Below are 14749 nucleotides of genomic sequence, written 5' to 3' on the forward strand. Positions count from 1 at the left end.
GCGGCCGCCTGCCTGCACCGCAGATAGACAACCGGGCATACATGGAGAAAAATACCCCCTCTCAAGTGCCCGCCTGAGAAAGAGCAAAGCGATGGCAATAGCGAAACAATAGCCATACCCAAAGGAATAACACCCACGCAATGCAAACACCTTAGCTGTCCCGTAACCCAGCTAGCACTGCATTCACCTACCTACCTACCTCAATCACTCACTCACCCACTCACTCCGCCACAGGCTTCGGCTCAACCCAGAGCACCTCCTCACAAGGATGATCCTCTCGCCACCGCTCAATCAACTCTGTATTCCAACCCGAGAACCACCGCTTCCCATCTTCATCGGGCATCTTCTTCCCGCCCATCCGGAACGCCTGCGTCGAGACCTCGCATTCGCCGTCTGTGTTGTACCGCCACTGGAAGCACTGCTCGAGACCGGCGCAGGCGTCGCGGCAGGTTTCGAGGGAGGCGGAGAGGGAGCCGGCGAAGGAGATTCGGATGTTGGACATGTTGTCCCAGTCTTCTTCGTAGGTGCGCATTGTGGATGTGGATGTGGATGTGCTATTTGTGCTGGTGCTGTTGCTGGGGAAGGGGAGATGCGAGAGTTCGGCGAAGGTTAGGGGTTTCTGTTTCGATGATATTGTTAGGTTGATGCAGAGGGAGATAGACGGAAAGGACGTACAGTTAAATCAGGCCGAGCCTGCTCAAAGTCAAAGATGGCAGTGCGCTCTCGGGGGTGGAGGTGGTGCATCGTCACGACGGGCTGGCACCAGTGCGTCGGGCCAAAGGGAAGCGTAGATGGTTTCTCGCCATTGATCTGTGGGAACATCTGCTGAACTTGAAGATCTAGCTCTTTCTGGATGGTATTTGCGAGCACGGAGTCGCCGCAGCAATTCTGCGTGAAGGAGTCATCGTATTTATTGGCGAGCCCGCCATCGCCGATAAACTGCTTCAGAAGCTCGCCGGAGATAAGGAACCCGCTCCCGCCGTGCGCGAACGGGTCATTCATGAAGTAGGCGATCGAACCTAGATAAAGCGCCTCCGTTGGCGGGGAGATGCGTTGCATCCAGAGGATAAGATTTGTCCAGACAATGTATGTATCCGTCTCGAAGAAAAAGTACCAATCGCGATTGGGCCGCTCCAGCCACGCCTTCTCAACAAGGTGCAGGAATTTATACTTGTCCAGCTTCCACGCTTTATCGCCCTTCAGACTGGCCATGTCCTGATTCGTGCGTCGGAACTCATGCTGTAGTCGGTACAGCTCGAAGTCGGGGAGGGTTTCTTTGAGGGTTGCATTGAAGTCGGCGAGGGTATCGCGGATGCGGTAGGGACCGATTTGCTCGTCGAGATCAGAAAAGAGGAGGAAGTCCTGGACGCAACCGAGAGTTGTGAGGAGTTGGGTGGGGAGCTTCTCGTAGACTTCGGTCGCACCGGTTTTGATCACGAAGACGATGTTGCCGGGGTCCGAAAAGGCTTGACAGCGGCGGTCGCCTTGCACGGCATTGCTGGGGTTATACTGAGTGATATTATTGCTTGCATTTGCATTCCCGTTGTTGCTTGTGTCTTCGGTGACGGCCTCAGCGGCGTTGTTATTGAAGTTTGTGCTTGTGCTATTACTGGCGTCCAGTATCGGGCTTACTGGCTGATTTGCTGAGAGTGGGATGTCCTCGTACTGGTAGAAGAGCAGCAAGGACGTGCAGGCCAGGCAGATGGCGGCCAGCGCCACCCACACGGTCTTTCGGGGCTTGACATTCAGCCACGAATCCGGTGGTCGCATGAGGAAAGGATAAAAGGTTAGAAACGATAGTGTGAAAGCCAACGAGCGGAAAGGACTGAAGATCAAGAGTTCTGATCGAAGCATCTGACGATGACGACTACTTCCGGGTTGGTGTCTGAGTCAGACATGGAACAACGCTTCTCCTGTCTTTCTCTCTTTCAATTCTACGTAGTCTTAAGACACTCCCCACAGTCCACAGTCCACCAGGCAGTGCAATTAATTCATGAACTGATCCCACTTGGTTCAGATTCAAGGCCACATCGTTCGTCGAGTTTCAGGCGTCCGACTCTGGTTTTAGCTTGCGACCCTAAGCTGCCAATCACTGCGCCAATACCCACTACCACTGCCTAGACTGCCACTGACAGCCTCTAACAGCCTCTGACACTCGCCCGCCAACTCCACTCACTCTTGTCCCGTCACCGCACAGGAGCCCCCGTATATGATCAGATCAGCCGGCAACAAAGCCACGGCGATAACCTGCCTCTCTTCATTGGAATGGTCCAGCCAACATGACGCAGATTACTGCATGCCAATGCGGCTGGACAACCTGTCGTCTTTATTCTTCACGCAACTTGCCGTCCGGGACTGCAAGACCCATCGCAGACTCCTTGCCGGTAATACCTGCACCGTTGGAGCACTTCAGGGTTGAAATGAGTCTCTCCCGTTGACAAATGGGTGCTGTACGACGGCTATCTTATGGCTTGTGTCAGGACCTCAGCCTTGTTTCCATGCAGTGGCTGCACCTACAAGCTGGGGGCCAAATGACGCTAATAGCGCGTGGCCTTATCGACCAAGGTCTACTCTTGTATGACCATAGAGCGTGTGGTCCACGTCGAGCCTCGATCTGCAGAATGCACTTGCACGAGCAGGCCAGGCTTAGCCTCTTGTCAAAGGTTAAAAGCTGAATGGCCCGGGCTTTTTCTTCGAGTCCTCTGGCTTTGCGTCCTGGGGATGAAGTCGTGACGGTTGCGCTGTCTCGTCCATCAGCCGCGTCTTACGATACTCAACCGCCAGGGCTCTATAACAACTACTCTGTTCGTCTTAGAGCCAGGCATGCGTGAGAAGAATGAAGCCTTTCAGCTCTCTTATCGCCGTCTGTGGCGTCAGTCTTTGCTACGCTCAGTCGACGAACTTCTTCCTCAGCCCTGGCTCTTACCAGGCTCAGCTCAACAACGGAAATAGGACAGAGGCCTATCCCATCTATCAACAGCACGATGAGACCCTCATAAGCTGGACAACCAACTGGACAACAGTTAGTCTCATTATGTACCAAAACGAGAACGCTTCTTTCATCGCGCTTTTCGGTATGCACGGCTAAGACCCAACAAGAATATCATGCATATGTACTAAGAATGATGCAGAGAACCAGGAAAACGGGTCAAGCTCATTCAAATACGACATGAATCCCAGCGTCAATTACACTTGGAACGACGTCTTTTTCCTCACCCTCTGGAACGAGAATCGTGAAACCGAAGGAGGAGACCCATACTTTTCAAGCTCATACTTCCGCATCAACGTTTCAGATTCCGATCCCTCCACATCAACCACCCCAAGTTCAACCCCCGACCCCACATCAAGCCCTACGTCCGGTCCACAGACAGACGAACCCTCAAGCTCCGGGGAAGAGGACGACGGCGGTCTCGACCCAAACGCCAAGGTTGGTCTCGGTGTTGGCATTGGCCTAGGTGTTCCAGCCCTCGCTCTCGCCGGCGCAGCAGTCTTTTACCTCGGTCGTCGCTCCAAGGCCAATGCGGCACTTCAGGCTCAGCAACAACCGCCGCAGCTTCCGCCAGGGACAGCAGGGTATGGCGCCGGATATACGGGTCAAACCCCTCCAGTCTCGGAAATGGGCGCCAAACCAGACTGGACGAGGTTGTCGGCACCGAGTGAGGTTGATGCTGCGAACGTTGGAGTTGGTGTTCAGTCCAGGTTCCAGGAGTTGCCTGGGCATTAGGTTTCCCGGTTTACTCAACAAAGGCCGTTCCAATCTGGCCTTGACCTATCGCCGCCGCCGAACAGTTGACGAAGATCAATGATCAAGGGCTATCGGGCGTTGGGAGTCAGATTAAGAGTTTAAACTTATACCAAGTGACGCCTCGATGAGACTCGTTCTGAGAACTCCTTTTCTTTATTCGTGTTTACTTAACTTCCATATGCCTTCTAATATACGATATTACCCCTTACTCAACTTTATGTCTTTAAAAGAATTCGTGGCTTCCCTCTTTGCTTACTTATTCTGGGTATAATTTTCTTTGCCGTACATGATACCATCGAGCAATTGCAGTTTTGGTCGACGGGTTGGTCTGCCCGCTAGGGAGTGGCTTTCAAGCCCGTCATTGTGCTTGCGGATCGAACAGAAAGAAGCTTCCATTTTGTTTGCACTTCACAGTCATTGTTTGACTCTCCTTTGAGACTAACATTTTTTCTTTCACTCTTCTCCAGCGTCAAAGCCGAAAGAGCATCTGTATCGTGAATCATCATTCAAAAGCAGGCTCATGCCCCAGGGACTTGTCGAATCATGACGGTTATCAACCAATTCACCAACTGATCAACTTACCAAGTCAAAAAACAGAACCATGGCACTACCCCTCGCTCCTCGACTGCCTCCCATTCGAGCTGATCCTAGATGTGATAAAAAACCTATCGCCTCGTGACCTGGTGGCATTTTCCCTCACCTCCAAGAAGGCCAAGAAAGCTGCCTCTCGGGTCCTCTTCAGCCTTTCGAGCGCGACCGAGAAACAGTGGACGAGGGCAATTGAATGCATTTCCAAGAATGGGGCGGACGAAAGAACGTCATATCTCGTTGAGAGGAGCATGAAGATAATTATTATGCAGAGGCCGGTGCTACAGTGGGATAGCTTGATGAACGCCTATGCGGCGGGCTTCATCAAAACCGTGAGACTATTGCTTGACGCTGGCATCTCCCCGAATGTGCCCTCGAATTCCTGCTCCCTTTTGTTCCTGACCTCAGTGCTCGTGATCAACGTGGTCTCACCGCACTCCATTTGGCTATGTCTGGCAATTCCAAGTCTCCCTCGGGTTGATGTCCATACCCTCCTCGAGTCAGATTTGCAAGATTCCAGGACGACACCGTTGGCAATTTCAATTGAGCGTCAACCTTCTCATGTCCTTGCGATGGTAATGGAACGGATGCTGGCCTTTCCAGATGACCTGAGTGAACTGACCCAAGCCATATTGGAGAGTATAGAGCTGCCCTTATCCTTTCAGAATATTCCGCAGGTAATTGACGTCCTATTAGATTACTTGACCGCTTCAAGGTAATCCTAGAGGCAAACGGAAAGCCGTTCCCGGACACCCACGGGAGGCCACTTCCCAAGGCAATCGAGAACGGGATCTGGTCGGACAAAACGGAGCAAGTTTGCCTGAAGCTGATTGACTCTGGTTTGCCCCCCGCAAGCCCCGAATCCCTGATAGAAGCTGCAAAGAGTCCAAAGGCCAGCTTCCTGCAAGTTCTCATAAGGAAAGGTATAGATTTGAATGTCGTTGATTTTCAAGGTACGCCAGCAGTTTCTGCGGCGATGTTCAAAAATCGGGCTGAGAATCTTAGACTGCTAGTGGAGGCAGGAGCGAACGTCGCTGTGCCTGTTGAGCGACCAACTGGACGCTCGGAAGCCTCCAAGGAACTCGTATTGATATGGCCAGCTTCTGTTGGCTACGAGGACATTGTTGCGGTCCTCTTAGATCTAGATATTGATGTCAACTCTGAACCAGAGCGGCAGGGGACAGCGCTTATGTCTGTCGCGAGGAATGGTCACGCAGACACAGTCCGCGTGCTACTTGACCACGATGCAAACATCCACAAAGTTGACATAGGCGGCTGCACTACCTTGCTCTAGGCGTGCGTTAGAGGCCATACCGAGGTCGCCAAATTGTTGCTCGGCCAAGGAGCCCAGATCAACGCATCTGATTGTGTAAATAAGCATTCAATATCCTGGGCCGGGGAAAGGAGCCCAGATGTCTTTAGAGAGTTTGCCAAAACCTATGACACTTTTTCGGGTTGCGCAGCCCTGGCTGCTGCTGTATGGGGGGTCAATGGTGCAACCGTCCAGCTCCTCCTTGACCGCGGTGCAGACAAGGAGCTCGGCAAGCAGGACTCGAAGTATCTGCTGCATGTTGCGGCCCATAAGACGGCTGCGCAGGTCGTCAAAATACTCGTCCAGGCAGGCTGTGATCCCACTCTAGCTGACGGGGCTGGCTTCACGCCCATCCATTACAGTGCGGATGATGGGCCGACAATCGCGGCTTTGTATTCTGGGAGGTCTTAATTGGCCCTGTCTGTTTGGACCAGGTAGCTATCAGTCCTTTAGAGCATCCGGTGTTGGCGTTGGTGATCTCAAGTTCTCCATTGCTTCAACCTTTATTTGTGTTTTGTTTAGCATCTAGAAAGTAGTCGGTTAAGGCACAGTTACTTTATCCTCACTACTTACTCAAAGACTTGTTCTCTTCTGAGTTCAAAACAACGCTCTCGTTCCCAAATTAACCTATGATGGTTCTATAAATAAGTCGGGCAATTCCAGTCCCAAGGTAGGACATCATTTTGTTCCAGGGAATTTGCAACTGTCTTCGCTCACCTCGCCGATGATTATGAATAACTCGCCCAGTAACTACTAGGTAGAGACTAGAGAAGATCCACAGCTATAGACATGCCGTGCTCTCGGAGGGTCCAGTCGCAGCGGAAGTGCTTTTCCAGGCCCAGCTACTACTATATGTACTATTACGGTAAACCTCATATAACTATCGACCGAAGACCACAAGATGAGTATGCGTTTGTAAAATGAGATTGGTATCAACGCCCAAAGAAATGCCGACCAGAATGCAGGGCAGGTCGACCTCAGTGCATAATCATATCCGACTTTGCTTCAACTTCCGCCTCGCCTCGTGGTCCAGCTATATGTAGACGCACATGATGAGAGAAACTGGAATGCGGGAATATGTACGGCCTGGCTTTACACACATATCCGATCCAATTGAATCAGAAAACAACGCAAGGCAATATGCTGGGCTGGGCTGGGCTGGGCTGGGCAATGAAACAGAATGAGATGTATAAGTATAAGAGAGACTGTGTACGTATTGTATATCCGGGCATCATATGTCAGTGTTAAGTGTCAGTCACAGTCAGAGTCAGAGTCAGTGAATCAATAAGGATCAGTTTGCCACCCAGTTCTGTTAACTCCGGAGCCACCCAGAAAACGAAGAGATGAGAAGCGAATGAGATGGAATGAAATGGAATAAGATTAAAGAAATGAAAAGCAAACATGAGATGAAATGGAGACAGATAGGTCAGCGCTGAAGCCAGGGGAATCAATCAATCAGATCAGGTATCAGAAATATGAAAATATTGAAGAAGAAAAAAAAAAGTGAAAATTGATTATGAATTGATTTCGAGGATCAGTCAACGTTAGATCCAAAAGTTGGCTTTCGATGTATCCGAGCAGCCTGTTTCATATAGATTCAGGTTGTTGTTTTTCTTGTCAACGTGATTGCGCTGAATTGCCGAGGAGCAGGGTTCCCCTGTCTTGTTTGAGACCGTCGCCAGGGATCACAGCTATCGTGTAGACCAAGATTATTGTCGCCAGCTGATATGGATCGAATCACGCCATTGTTTCCTATGGTGTTGGACAATTGATTAATCCAGCTAGCTACGCTAAGCGAATGATTGAGGGATGCGTTATCCCTGAGAGTTCCGAGTCGTTCAACTGATGATCTGTCGCGCTCCCTCCTTGCCAAGAACACCAGGTTCCTGGGGCTTCGGACTCCTATCGCGACCCTTTTTGCGACTGAGGAAGGAAAGCATACCACTGTTGCTAGACTTGCCCTTGCTGCCAGCATCGAAGCCCTCGGCGGGGAGTGTGGTGCTCTGGTCGGCAAGCTCGCTCCAGCTGCCCGCTTCTTCGAGAACCATTTGGACACCGCCGCCCTTGCTCGTCTTGCGCGCTGTGGGTCGAGGTCGTTGTGATGGCGGTGGGACGAAAGGACGGTGAAAGTTTGGAGCAGGTGGGGGTGGAGTGGGCTGTGTTGAGGGGCTCAATGGGGGCTGGCTGGCCGTGGTTTCGAGGGCCTCACCGATCGAAGACTGGTTGTCGGGAATAGGCAGGCGGGAGGGCGAGGGTGATCCCTCTGGACGGGCAGGTGAGCCTCGTGTCGAGTCAGGCTGGGAATAGTGTCGCGAATGAATTGAAGAGGTCGTTGTTTGGATACAGTCTTCAGGGTTCGTAGAGGCGGCGATCGCTTCAGCTGCATTTCCGCGGTAATTCATGACGGTGTAGTCGAAAGGCTCAAACATAGTTTCGATGAGTCGATGAAGCTCGTCTTCGCGAATCTCCTTCGCAGTCGCATCCTCCCTCAGCTCTGCCCTGGGCTTTTGTCTCCGGGCTCTGGCTTCGAGCGGAGCTTCTTCCAAAAGCAGTTCCTCCAAATCGTACGTAGCATCGAAGTTGGTCTTGTCGCTTGATGGGCGGAAGACGGGGAGAATCTCTTTTCGCTCTAAAGCAGCAAAGTCAATATCGGCAAAAAACTGGTGCGACATGAAGCTCTCAAAGCTGGCGGCACCAATTCGTTTGCTCCGGTCCTTCTCCATCAACGCCGACATGGCTCGCAAGCAAGGAATAGAAACCGCGGGGTTCGTGACAAAGTATTTGGGCTGCGCTTTCTTGATGTTCTCGCTGAGAGTATCCTGGGACCGGCCTTCAAATGGTCTCTGTACTTTCGTTAGCCTGATAACAGATGTTTCTTGCAGGTGACAGATTTCGAACCTTGTTGTAGATGCACTCGTAGAAAGTAACACCTAACGACCACCAATCGACTTCGCAATAGTAACCTCCGCCTCCGTACACCTCGGGAGCGAGATATGCCAGTGTGCCCGATTTACTCGTAAGAGGTTTTCCAGGTCGGAAGTCAGACGCAACATTCTGCCAATGTTAGAGCAAGCCCGCGATAAGATGGAGCAGAAAACCTACAAAATCTGCCAAATGAACGTGTCCTTCTGAGTCCAGAAGCACATTGTCCGGCTTGACGTCCCGATGAATGATGCCCTGAGAGTGAATGTACCTCAAAGCGCAGCCTAATTCAGCGAGCCAGAAGCGCACCGCGTCCTCCGTAAAACATTTTCGCGAGATATGAAACCGCAAATCACCACCATTCATTAAATCCACCACGATGTAACTTATCAAGTCAGCAATGGCGGAGTCGAAATTCTAGATCGAGAGACAAACGCACATGTATTCTATGTCTTGAAAGCTGTACCGCAAGTTGCAGAGGAAAGGATGGTTGAGATGCTCGAGCATTCGCCGTTCGCGAATGATATTCCGTACGCTTTCCGAACGTACCACTATCAAGCAAAACACGTCAGTTAGCCATTCACGAAGCAAATTAAAAGTTCAATTAAAGAAAATAATGCAAACACACCTTCCTCCTTCCGAATATACTTCAACGCGAAAGTCAACCCCGTATCCTTCTTCTCCACGATACGGACTTTACCAAAGGCGCCCTTCCCGACAACTCGAAGCAGCCGAAACTGATTCAAGTTCACTACTCCACTATCAGCATTTCCCAAGTCTCAAAATCCGATGTAGTTTGCTCCCGATCCGTGTCCGTGCCCGTCCGCGCCAGCGCCCATGACGAAGCTTGGACCGACCACCGGCTCGAGATATCAAAGTTGATGGGTATGTTGTGTGTACGTACCCTCATTGTCGGAGGCCACCTGTCTCCCTTGGGAATTTCCCATCTAGAAAAATCCGTGTAACAAGAGAGTCTGGGATCGTTGTTTGCGTCACCTGCGCGAGCATCCCATTCGAGCGTGTGCTAATTCGTTGTTTGTGTTGCCGAGATGAAACGACGGAGTAGTGTGGTCGGAGCTGGTCGACAGCTGGACGTTGATGGAGGCCGTTCGCAGATGGATGAGATGAGGGCGGAGAGGAGAAGATAGAGGCCGATGGGAGGAAAAGAGGGAGGGGCGGAGGACGAGTTTATTAGGAAATTCAGAATTCACGGCATGCAGACCTAGACGGGGAGAGATAAGTCAGAGAGAATGCGATTGTTTAATTGAGGTCTCATGTAGACAAAGAGCTGTCTGAGTTGAGGACGGGCATGTGCAGGGAGAGCGGACGGATCAAAGCAGGGAGACGTGGCGATGGCAGGGCTGGGAGGGCGTGACGTACCGGAATGAAGAACAAGAAAGCCAAGATAATGACTATAGTTTTGCTTGAAGAGGGAGTGGAAGGGGAGGAGAGAAGCTGGAGGAAAAGGAGCGAGTGGTGAAAAGGAGACGTGCGAGTTGAGTTTCCAGGATGGCGATGGAGGCGGGCCGCTAGCTTGAGGTCTGGTGGATGTCGTTAGAGTTAAGACTCCAGCTTGCGCAAAGTCAAGATTTCTGCAGAACACCTGAACCTCAACAATGACAAGACAGAAGAAGTTTAATGGTTAACTATTATCCTCTTCTCCTGGGCTACCGTATCCCTGGTATAACGGGCCATTCTTTCTTTCACCACCCATCGCGAACTCGTGGCCGCCACGTTTTTTGGTTCATTTTGTTCGCAGGCTGAGAGCTGCAGATCGCGTTTCATCTTGCTCACCATCTCTAGTCTACCAGCAACCAGTCACCACTAACCACTAACCAGAGACCTGTCGCTCTCGGCCTTCTAATCAGACTCCTCGCAAACTCTGCAATCCGGAATGCGCTCGAAACTGTCCCCTGCTGGTGGCGTGCATGCTTTCTTTTTTCCCTGACCACGACAATTATTTGTTCCCTGCCTTCTCTGAGACTTCTAGAAGCCGTGTCCACTGTCTTGTGTTTGTGATCCTTCCGTTCAGGGGCTACGACTAAGGGCAGGGCTCTCATGGAGTTGCCCACCGTTATCTCCACCGCAGTGACAGCCACTAACTACGTCCACTTCCACTACGCTCAGACGCTGTCACAGACCGGCTCGACATGACATGTACAATTCTGCATCCTGCCAAAGAATCAAAGATGCTCTGTCTCCCAAGGAGTAAATGCTGCCGACTCAAACCATCAAATAAAGACAAAATTCGGAAAATGCAATGTGCATAATTCAAACCATCATTACTCCCATCCGACGCCAGAAACCCAATTGTATGCTATTTCCAGCCCATTGTCTCATTATCAAACTCCTGTCTTAGACTATGTCTTCTACCACCGTCTCCCATAAACGGAATGTTCAGTCGAAGGCGCCCGCTTTTCTTGTTTGCCTTTGCGCTCACGAGAGACGTCCGATCCGCTGTCTGACCGGCCTTGGCTCGCGCTCGCCGACGCCGACTCGTCGCTCGATCTTAGTAGAGTTCCCTTCTGCGGCGAGAACTCAAGCGTGCTTTGACCGCCCGTATACCGCGACTCGGCGTCCTTCCCGAAGAGCGCCATCATGTCGTTCATTGTAAGTTTTGCCGCCGCCGTCTTACCCTCGATCGTGACGTTGGCCAGCTCGCGCTTTCGGTCTTGTAGATCGAGAATGCGCTCTTCGACCGTATTCTTGATAATCATCTTGTAGATCTTGACGTCCAGGGTCTGGTTGAGTCGGTGCACCCGATCAATCGCCTGTTCTTCGACGAACTGGAGAGAAATAAGAGTTAGCCTATTGTTAAACTCAAAACGTGCCAGGAATAGTAAGCTTACGGGGTTCCAGAATGGTTCTAGGATGACTACGCGACTTGCTGCAGTGAGATTCAGCCCCAGCGCCCCAGCGCGGAGACTACAAAGCAGCACGCGGGTTGCCTGGTTGTTCCGGAGTTTGTCTAGGCTCGCCTCGCGAAGGTCATTGCGCATGCTTCCATCGTATCGAGCATATCCGATCCCGGCGCGTTTCAGGAATGGCTCTACTTTGTCAAGCATCGATGTAAAGACAGAGAACACGATAAACTTAAAGTCTGGCGCCTCGCGTCGGAGAATCTTCATCAATTCACGAACCTTCGTCGACGGAAGGACCTGGTTCTCGTCGTCGCCAGGGTTCAAATAGATATCGTCCTCGGAGTCCTCGTCGACCTGAGGTGCCTGGCGACGCTTCCCCTGACTGGGCGATTCAGGTTCATCATCATTCTCGGAATCATCAGATCTGATCCATTCGCCACCTCCTTCTGCGTCTTCATCGTCAGAACCTCCGGCTTTGCCCAGGTACAGTCCTGCACGTTGATCCTCGGGAACCAGCCACTCGCCGTCCTCTTCTTCTTCTTCTTCTTCGTCGTCGTCGTCGTCGCTATCCATGACTACCTTCCTATTTCTGCGGGCACGCGCCAAGCGGTCATCAGAGCGGCGGTCTGATGGAGATGGAGATGCAGTAAGATCAACAGTATTTTTGGATCCTTTCTTCTTCGCCCCATCTGCAGCAAAGGGTGTGTTGAAATCCTTTTCGCACTCACTGCATTTGCTACCACCGCCCGCCGACTCGGCCTGGCTCAGGTCCATCTGACAGATGTCACATTTCTTCGACACGACACTGAGCCCTCCAAAGAGGTCTGCCAGCGCATCCGACTCATCCCGCTTTCCAGACGATTGACTGTTCGAAGTACCAGTCTGTAGGAGGATGTCTTTGTCCTTTGCGAGATCGCTCTTCACTAGGTCGGGGTGGTTACAGCACTGCCGAAGTCGCAACAGCAGAACCAACGCCCCAGCGTAATCGAGCTTAGAATCACCCATCATTTTCTCGAGACTGTTCTCCGTTCGCTGTTCCAGCCTCTGGTAGAAATTGCGCTCACCCGGCATGAACTCCGGTGCCACTTTGATGACCTCACGCTTGGTGATTTGGAAACCAGGGTTCTTCTTCTCCCTATTTCCGTTTCCTTCGCCAGATTTGAGATTGGCGTTTAACTTCAGGACATCTTTGGTTCGACGTTTCATAAACGCCTTGAGCACGACCTGTAGACGTTCGATTGCGAGTCCGCCGCGCCCATTCGCCAACGGTCTTGTAATCTGATCCTTCCAGTTGGCCAAATCGTTATATGGTTTGATTTGCAGGAACCGAATCAAACTCTGCAGCTCGTCGAGATTGTTCTGCATGGGTGTGCCCGATAAGCACCAGCGGTACTCAGCATTCAATGAATACGCGGCCTGCGTAGCTTTTGCGTTGCGATTCTTAATGGTGTGGGCCTCGTCGAGAATGATGCGGTACCAGTGAACAGAGAAAACACCCGCCTTCTTGTCGTTCTTGGAGACAGCAGTGTGCTCGGACGTTAGGGTTCCGTAGGTGGTGATGACTACATCGTAATCGTCAAGTCGATCAGTCGACTTAGCTCTTGCATTGCCGTGGTAGACAAACACTTTGAGCCTTCGAGAGGACTCAACCTTGGTCTTGATCTCGGACTCCCATTGCTTGATCAAGGCAAGAGGGGCGACGACCAGGGTGGATTTGCTCAATCCTTCAGGAAGATTTCGTGACTCGGCATCGTCTTCGTCACTGTCGTCAGATTCTTGGTCGTAGTCGAACAATGCCGGTCGTCGTCTAGTCCCGTTTTTGGGTTTTGAATTGGTGAGCATCAGAGCGATGGCCTGAACCGTCTTTCCAAGACCCATGTCATCCGCAAGAATTCCTCCCTTCGGAATAACGCCCTTCCCTTCCTTTTTGCCCTTTGCTGAGCCAATCTCCTTCTCGCACATCCATTTGAGTCCCTGCCGCTGGTGGGGAAGAAGCTGCACTTTCAGTCCCTCGACAATGCCATCATCATCATCATTGTCTTCATCTTCTTCTTCCTCGTCTTCCTCGGTATCAGACCCAGCATCACTTGCCGCCTTCTCATCCTTGAGAACACGTTCTTCCGTTTCTCCATCGCTGTTCTTCGCGGTCGAATCGTTGTCCTCTTCACGCTTCTCATTAACACTCACTCCTTGAAGCTGAGCAGCTAGATCGTCCATATCCAAACTCTCGTCGGCTGGCTTCGGCTCGATCTGGCTTTCCTTCTTCTTCGTCTTCTTTGACTTGTTCTTACTGTTCTTGTTCTTCTTGCGATTTGGCTTCAGTTGCTTTTCATCTTCGTCTTCGAATGCTCCTTCTAGAAGCGCCTTGATATTCTCATTAGCCTTCGCCGTATCAACCCAATCACTCGCACTGGCCGCGCCAAACCCTAGGCCCCGGGGCCTAGAAGTAGAAAATCCGCCACCAGGAGTCCCCTGCGTCAAATCGACAAAGTTCTGCAAGTTCTTAGCAGCAGTCGACTGCTTCAGCGGAGAATTCTTGTTGGCATAGAACATCTTCGGGGCTTTAGGAGTGCTGAACGTAAAGTTCTCGGGGCGGCGGATCTCCACGACGTCAGCTTCGACTGGACGGGACATCCGGTTGTTATTGTAGGCAGAGGGCCGAACAGGTTTGAAGGGATCGAAGGGCTCGCGACGCTTCGGTGTTGCCGCAACTTGCGGAGGCATGTTGGGTCGGTTCGCATTGTAGTGGAATGCGTTCGGAGCGTGAGGCCGTGATTGCTGTGGGTTCTGGTGCTGCTGGGATCTGTGGTGTTCAGGCCTTGGGCGGTTCTGCTTGGGGATGTTGAAGGGGTTGCTGTTGCTGGTGCCGTGGCTCTGAGGGTACGTTGGGCGGCCCAGTGGTGATGGCACCCCGAACTCTGGCTGATGAGTCATAGGCCGGCTCTTCTGTTCCTTTGGCTTCACCGGAGTGGTGAGGTCAACTGGAGCATTGCTTTCTCGTGCCATTCTGCTCGGTTGATCCAGTGCTTGTGTTGTTATTCGTTATTTCGTTGTCGTCTAGCCGGAAGTGTCGTGCTTGTCGCGAGGAAAGCATAGAAAAAGGCGGTCCTCTAAGCTTGTCGAGTTTTAGATAATCTAGTCATCCATCTGGTCGTTCGCGTTTGAAGTGCACAAGCCGAGATTGGTGTCGAGGTCAGTGTTCGTGAGATGAGTTGGGTGGAACCCTGAACCGCCACTTTTTCTTATCGCGTTTGTTTTGGATTCTGCCCCAGCAACCGGAAAGCGGAGAGCTGTCATTTGTGCCTGATCAACATGGTCAAT

General features: G+C 51.6%; 5 protein-coding genes across 5 annotated transcripts; 1 reads left to right on the forward strand and 4 right to left on the reverse strand.

Annotated features, from left to right (window-relative positions):
• Positions 1–220: 220 nt before the first annotated feature.
• On the reverse strand, positions 221–1770 carry BDV17DRAFT_292940 (glycosyltransferase family 31 protein; the record flags this gene model as incomplete). Its single annotated transcript, XM_073762475.1, has 2 exons — positions 221–619; positions 676–1770. The coding sequence occupies 2 exons, from the start codon at positions 1768–1770 to the stop codon at positions 221–223; spliced, it is 1494 nt and encodes a 497-aa protein (XP_073613884.1).
• A 986-nt stretch (positions 1771–2756) lies between these two features.
• BDV17DRAFT_136248 (uncharacterized protein) lies at positions 2757–4237 on the forward strand. Its single transcript, XM_073754221.1, has 2 exons — positions 2757–3074; positions 3132–4237. Exons 1-2 carry the CDS (start codon positions 2837–2839, stop codon positions 3722–3724), a joined length of 831 nt encoding a protein of 276 aa, XP_073613885.1. The 5' UTR covers positions 2757–2836; the 3' UTR covers positions 3725–4237.
• Positions 4238–4668: 431 nt separating this feature from the next.
• BDV17DRAFT_136222 (uncharacterized protein) lies at positions 4669–5509 on the reverse strand. Its single transcript, XM_073754219.1, has one exon. The coding sequence runs from the start codon at positions 5246–5248 to the stop codon at positions 4751–4753; it is 498 nt and encodes a 165-aa protein (XP_073613886.1). The 5' UTR covers positions 5249–5509; the 3' UTR covers positions 4669–4750.
• A 1756-nt stretch (positions 5510–7265) lies between these two features.
• BDV17DRAFT_136232 (serine/threonine-protein kinase) lies at positions 7266–10178 on the reverse strand. Its single transcript, XM_073754220.1, has 6 exons — positions 9472–10178; positions 9196–9318; positions 9007–9118; positions 8748–8952; positions 8544–8699; positions 7266–8488 (listed from the first exon to the last, which is right to left on the reverse strand). Exons 1-6 carry the CDS (start codon positions 9512–9514, stop codon positions 7484–7486), a joined length of 1644 nt encoding a protein of 547 aa, XP_073613887.1. The 5' UTR covers positions 9515–10178; the 3' UTR covers positions 7266–7483.
• Positions 10179–10936: 758 nt separating this feature from the next.
• BDV17DRAFT_282876 (putative SNF2 family helicase/ATPase) lies at positions 10937–14434 on the reverse strand (the record flags this gene model as incomplete). Its single annotated transcript, XM_073760269.1, has 2 exons — positions 10937–11353; positions 11417–14434. The coding sequence occupies 2 exons, from the start codon at positions 14432–14434 to the stop codon at positions 10937–10939; spliced, it is 3435 nt and encodes a 1144-aa protein (XP_073613888.1).
• Positions 14435–14749: the final 315 nt, after the last annotated feature.

This window comes from Aspergillus undulatus (genome assembly GCF_047715775.1).
Source record: "Aspergillus undulatus strain CBS 261.88 unplaced genomic scaffold BDV17scaffold_37, whole genome shotgun sequence".
NCBI classification, from domain to species: domain Eukaryota; kingdom Fungi; phylum Ascomycota; class Eurotiomycetes; order Eurotiales; family Aspergillaceae; genus Aspergillus; species Aspergillus undulatus.

Excerpts from the sequence above, each read along its gene's own strand:
- BDV17DRAFT_136232 (XM_073754220.1), bottom strand. The coding sequence starts at position 9,514 with ATGGGAAATTCCCAAGGGAGACAGGTGGCCTCCGACAATGAGG. Across the intron at positions 9,319-9,471 it reads GGTGGCCTCCGACAATGAGG|TGAACTTGAATCAGTTTCGG; the intron begins GTACGTACACAC and ends ATAGTGGAGTAG. Across the intron at positions 8,953-9,006 it reads TTTCAAGACATAGAATACAT|TTACATCGTGGTGGATTTAA; the intron begins GTGCGTTTGTCT and ends TGACTTGATAAG.
- BDV17DRAFT_136248 (XM_073754221.1), top strand. The coding sequence starts at position 2,837 with ATGAAGCCTTTCAGCTCTCTTATCGCCGTCTGTGGCGTCAGTCTTTGC. Across the intron at positions 3,075-3,131 it reads TTCTTTCATCGCGCTTTTCG|AGAACCAGGAAAACGGGTCA; the intron begins GTATGCACGGCT and ends AGAATGATGCAG.
- BDV17DRAFT_136222 (XM_073754219.1), bottom strand. The coding sequence starts at position 5,248 with ATGAGAACTTGCAGGAAGCTGGCCTTTGGACTCTTTGCAGCTTCTATC.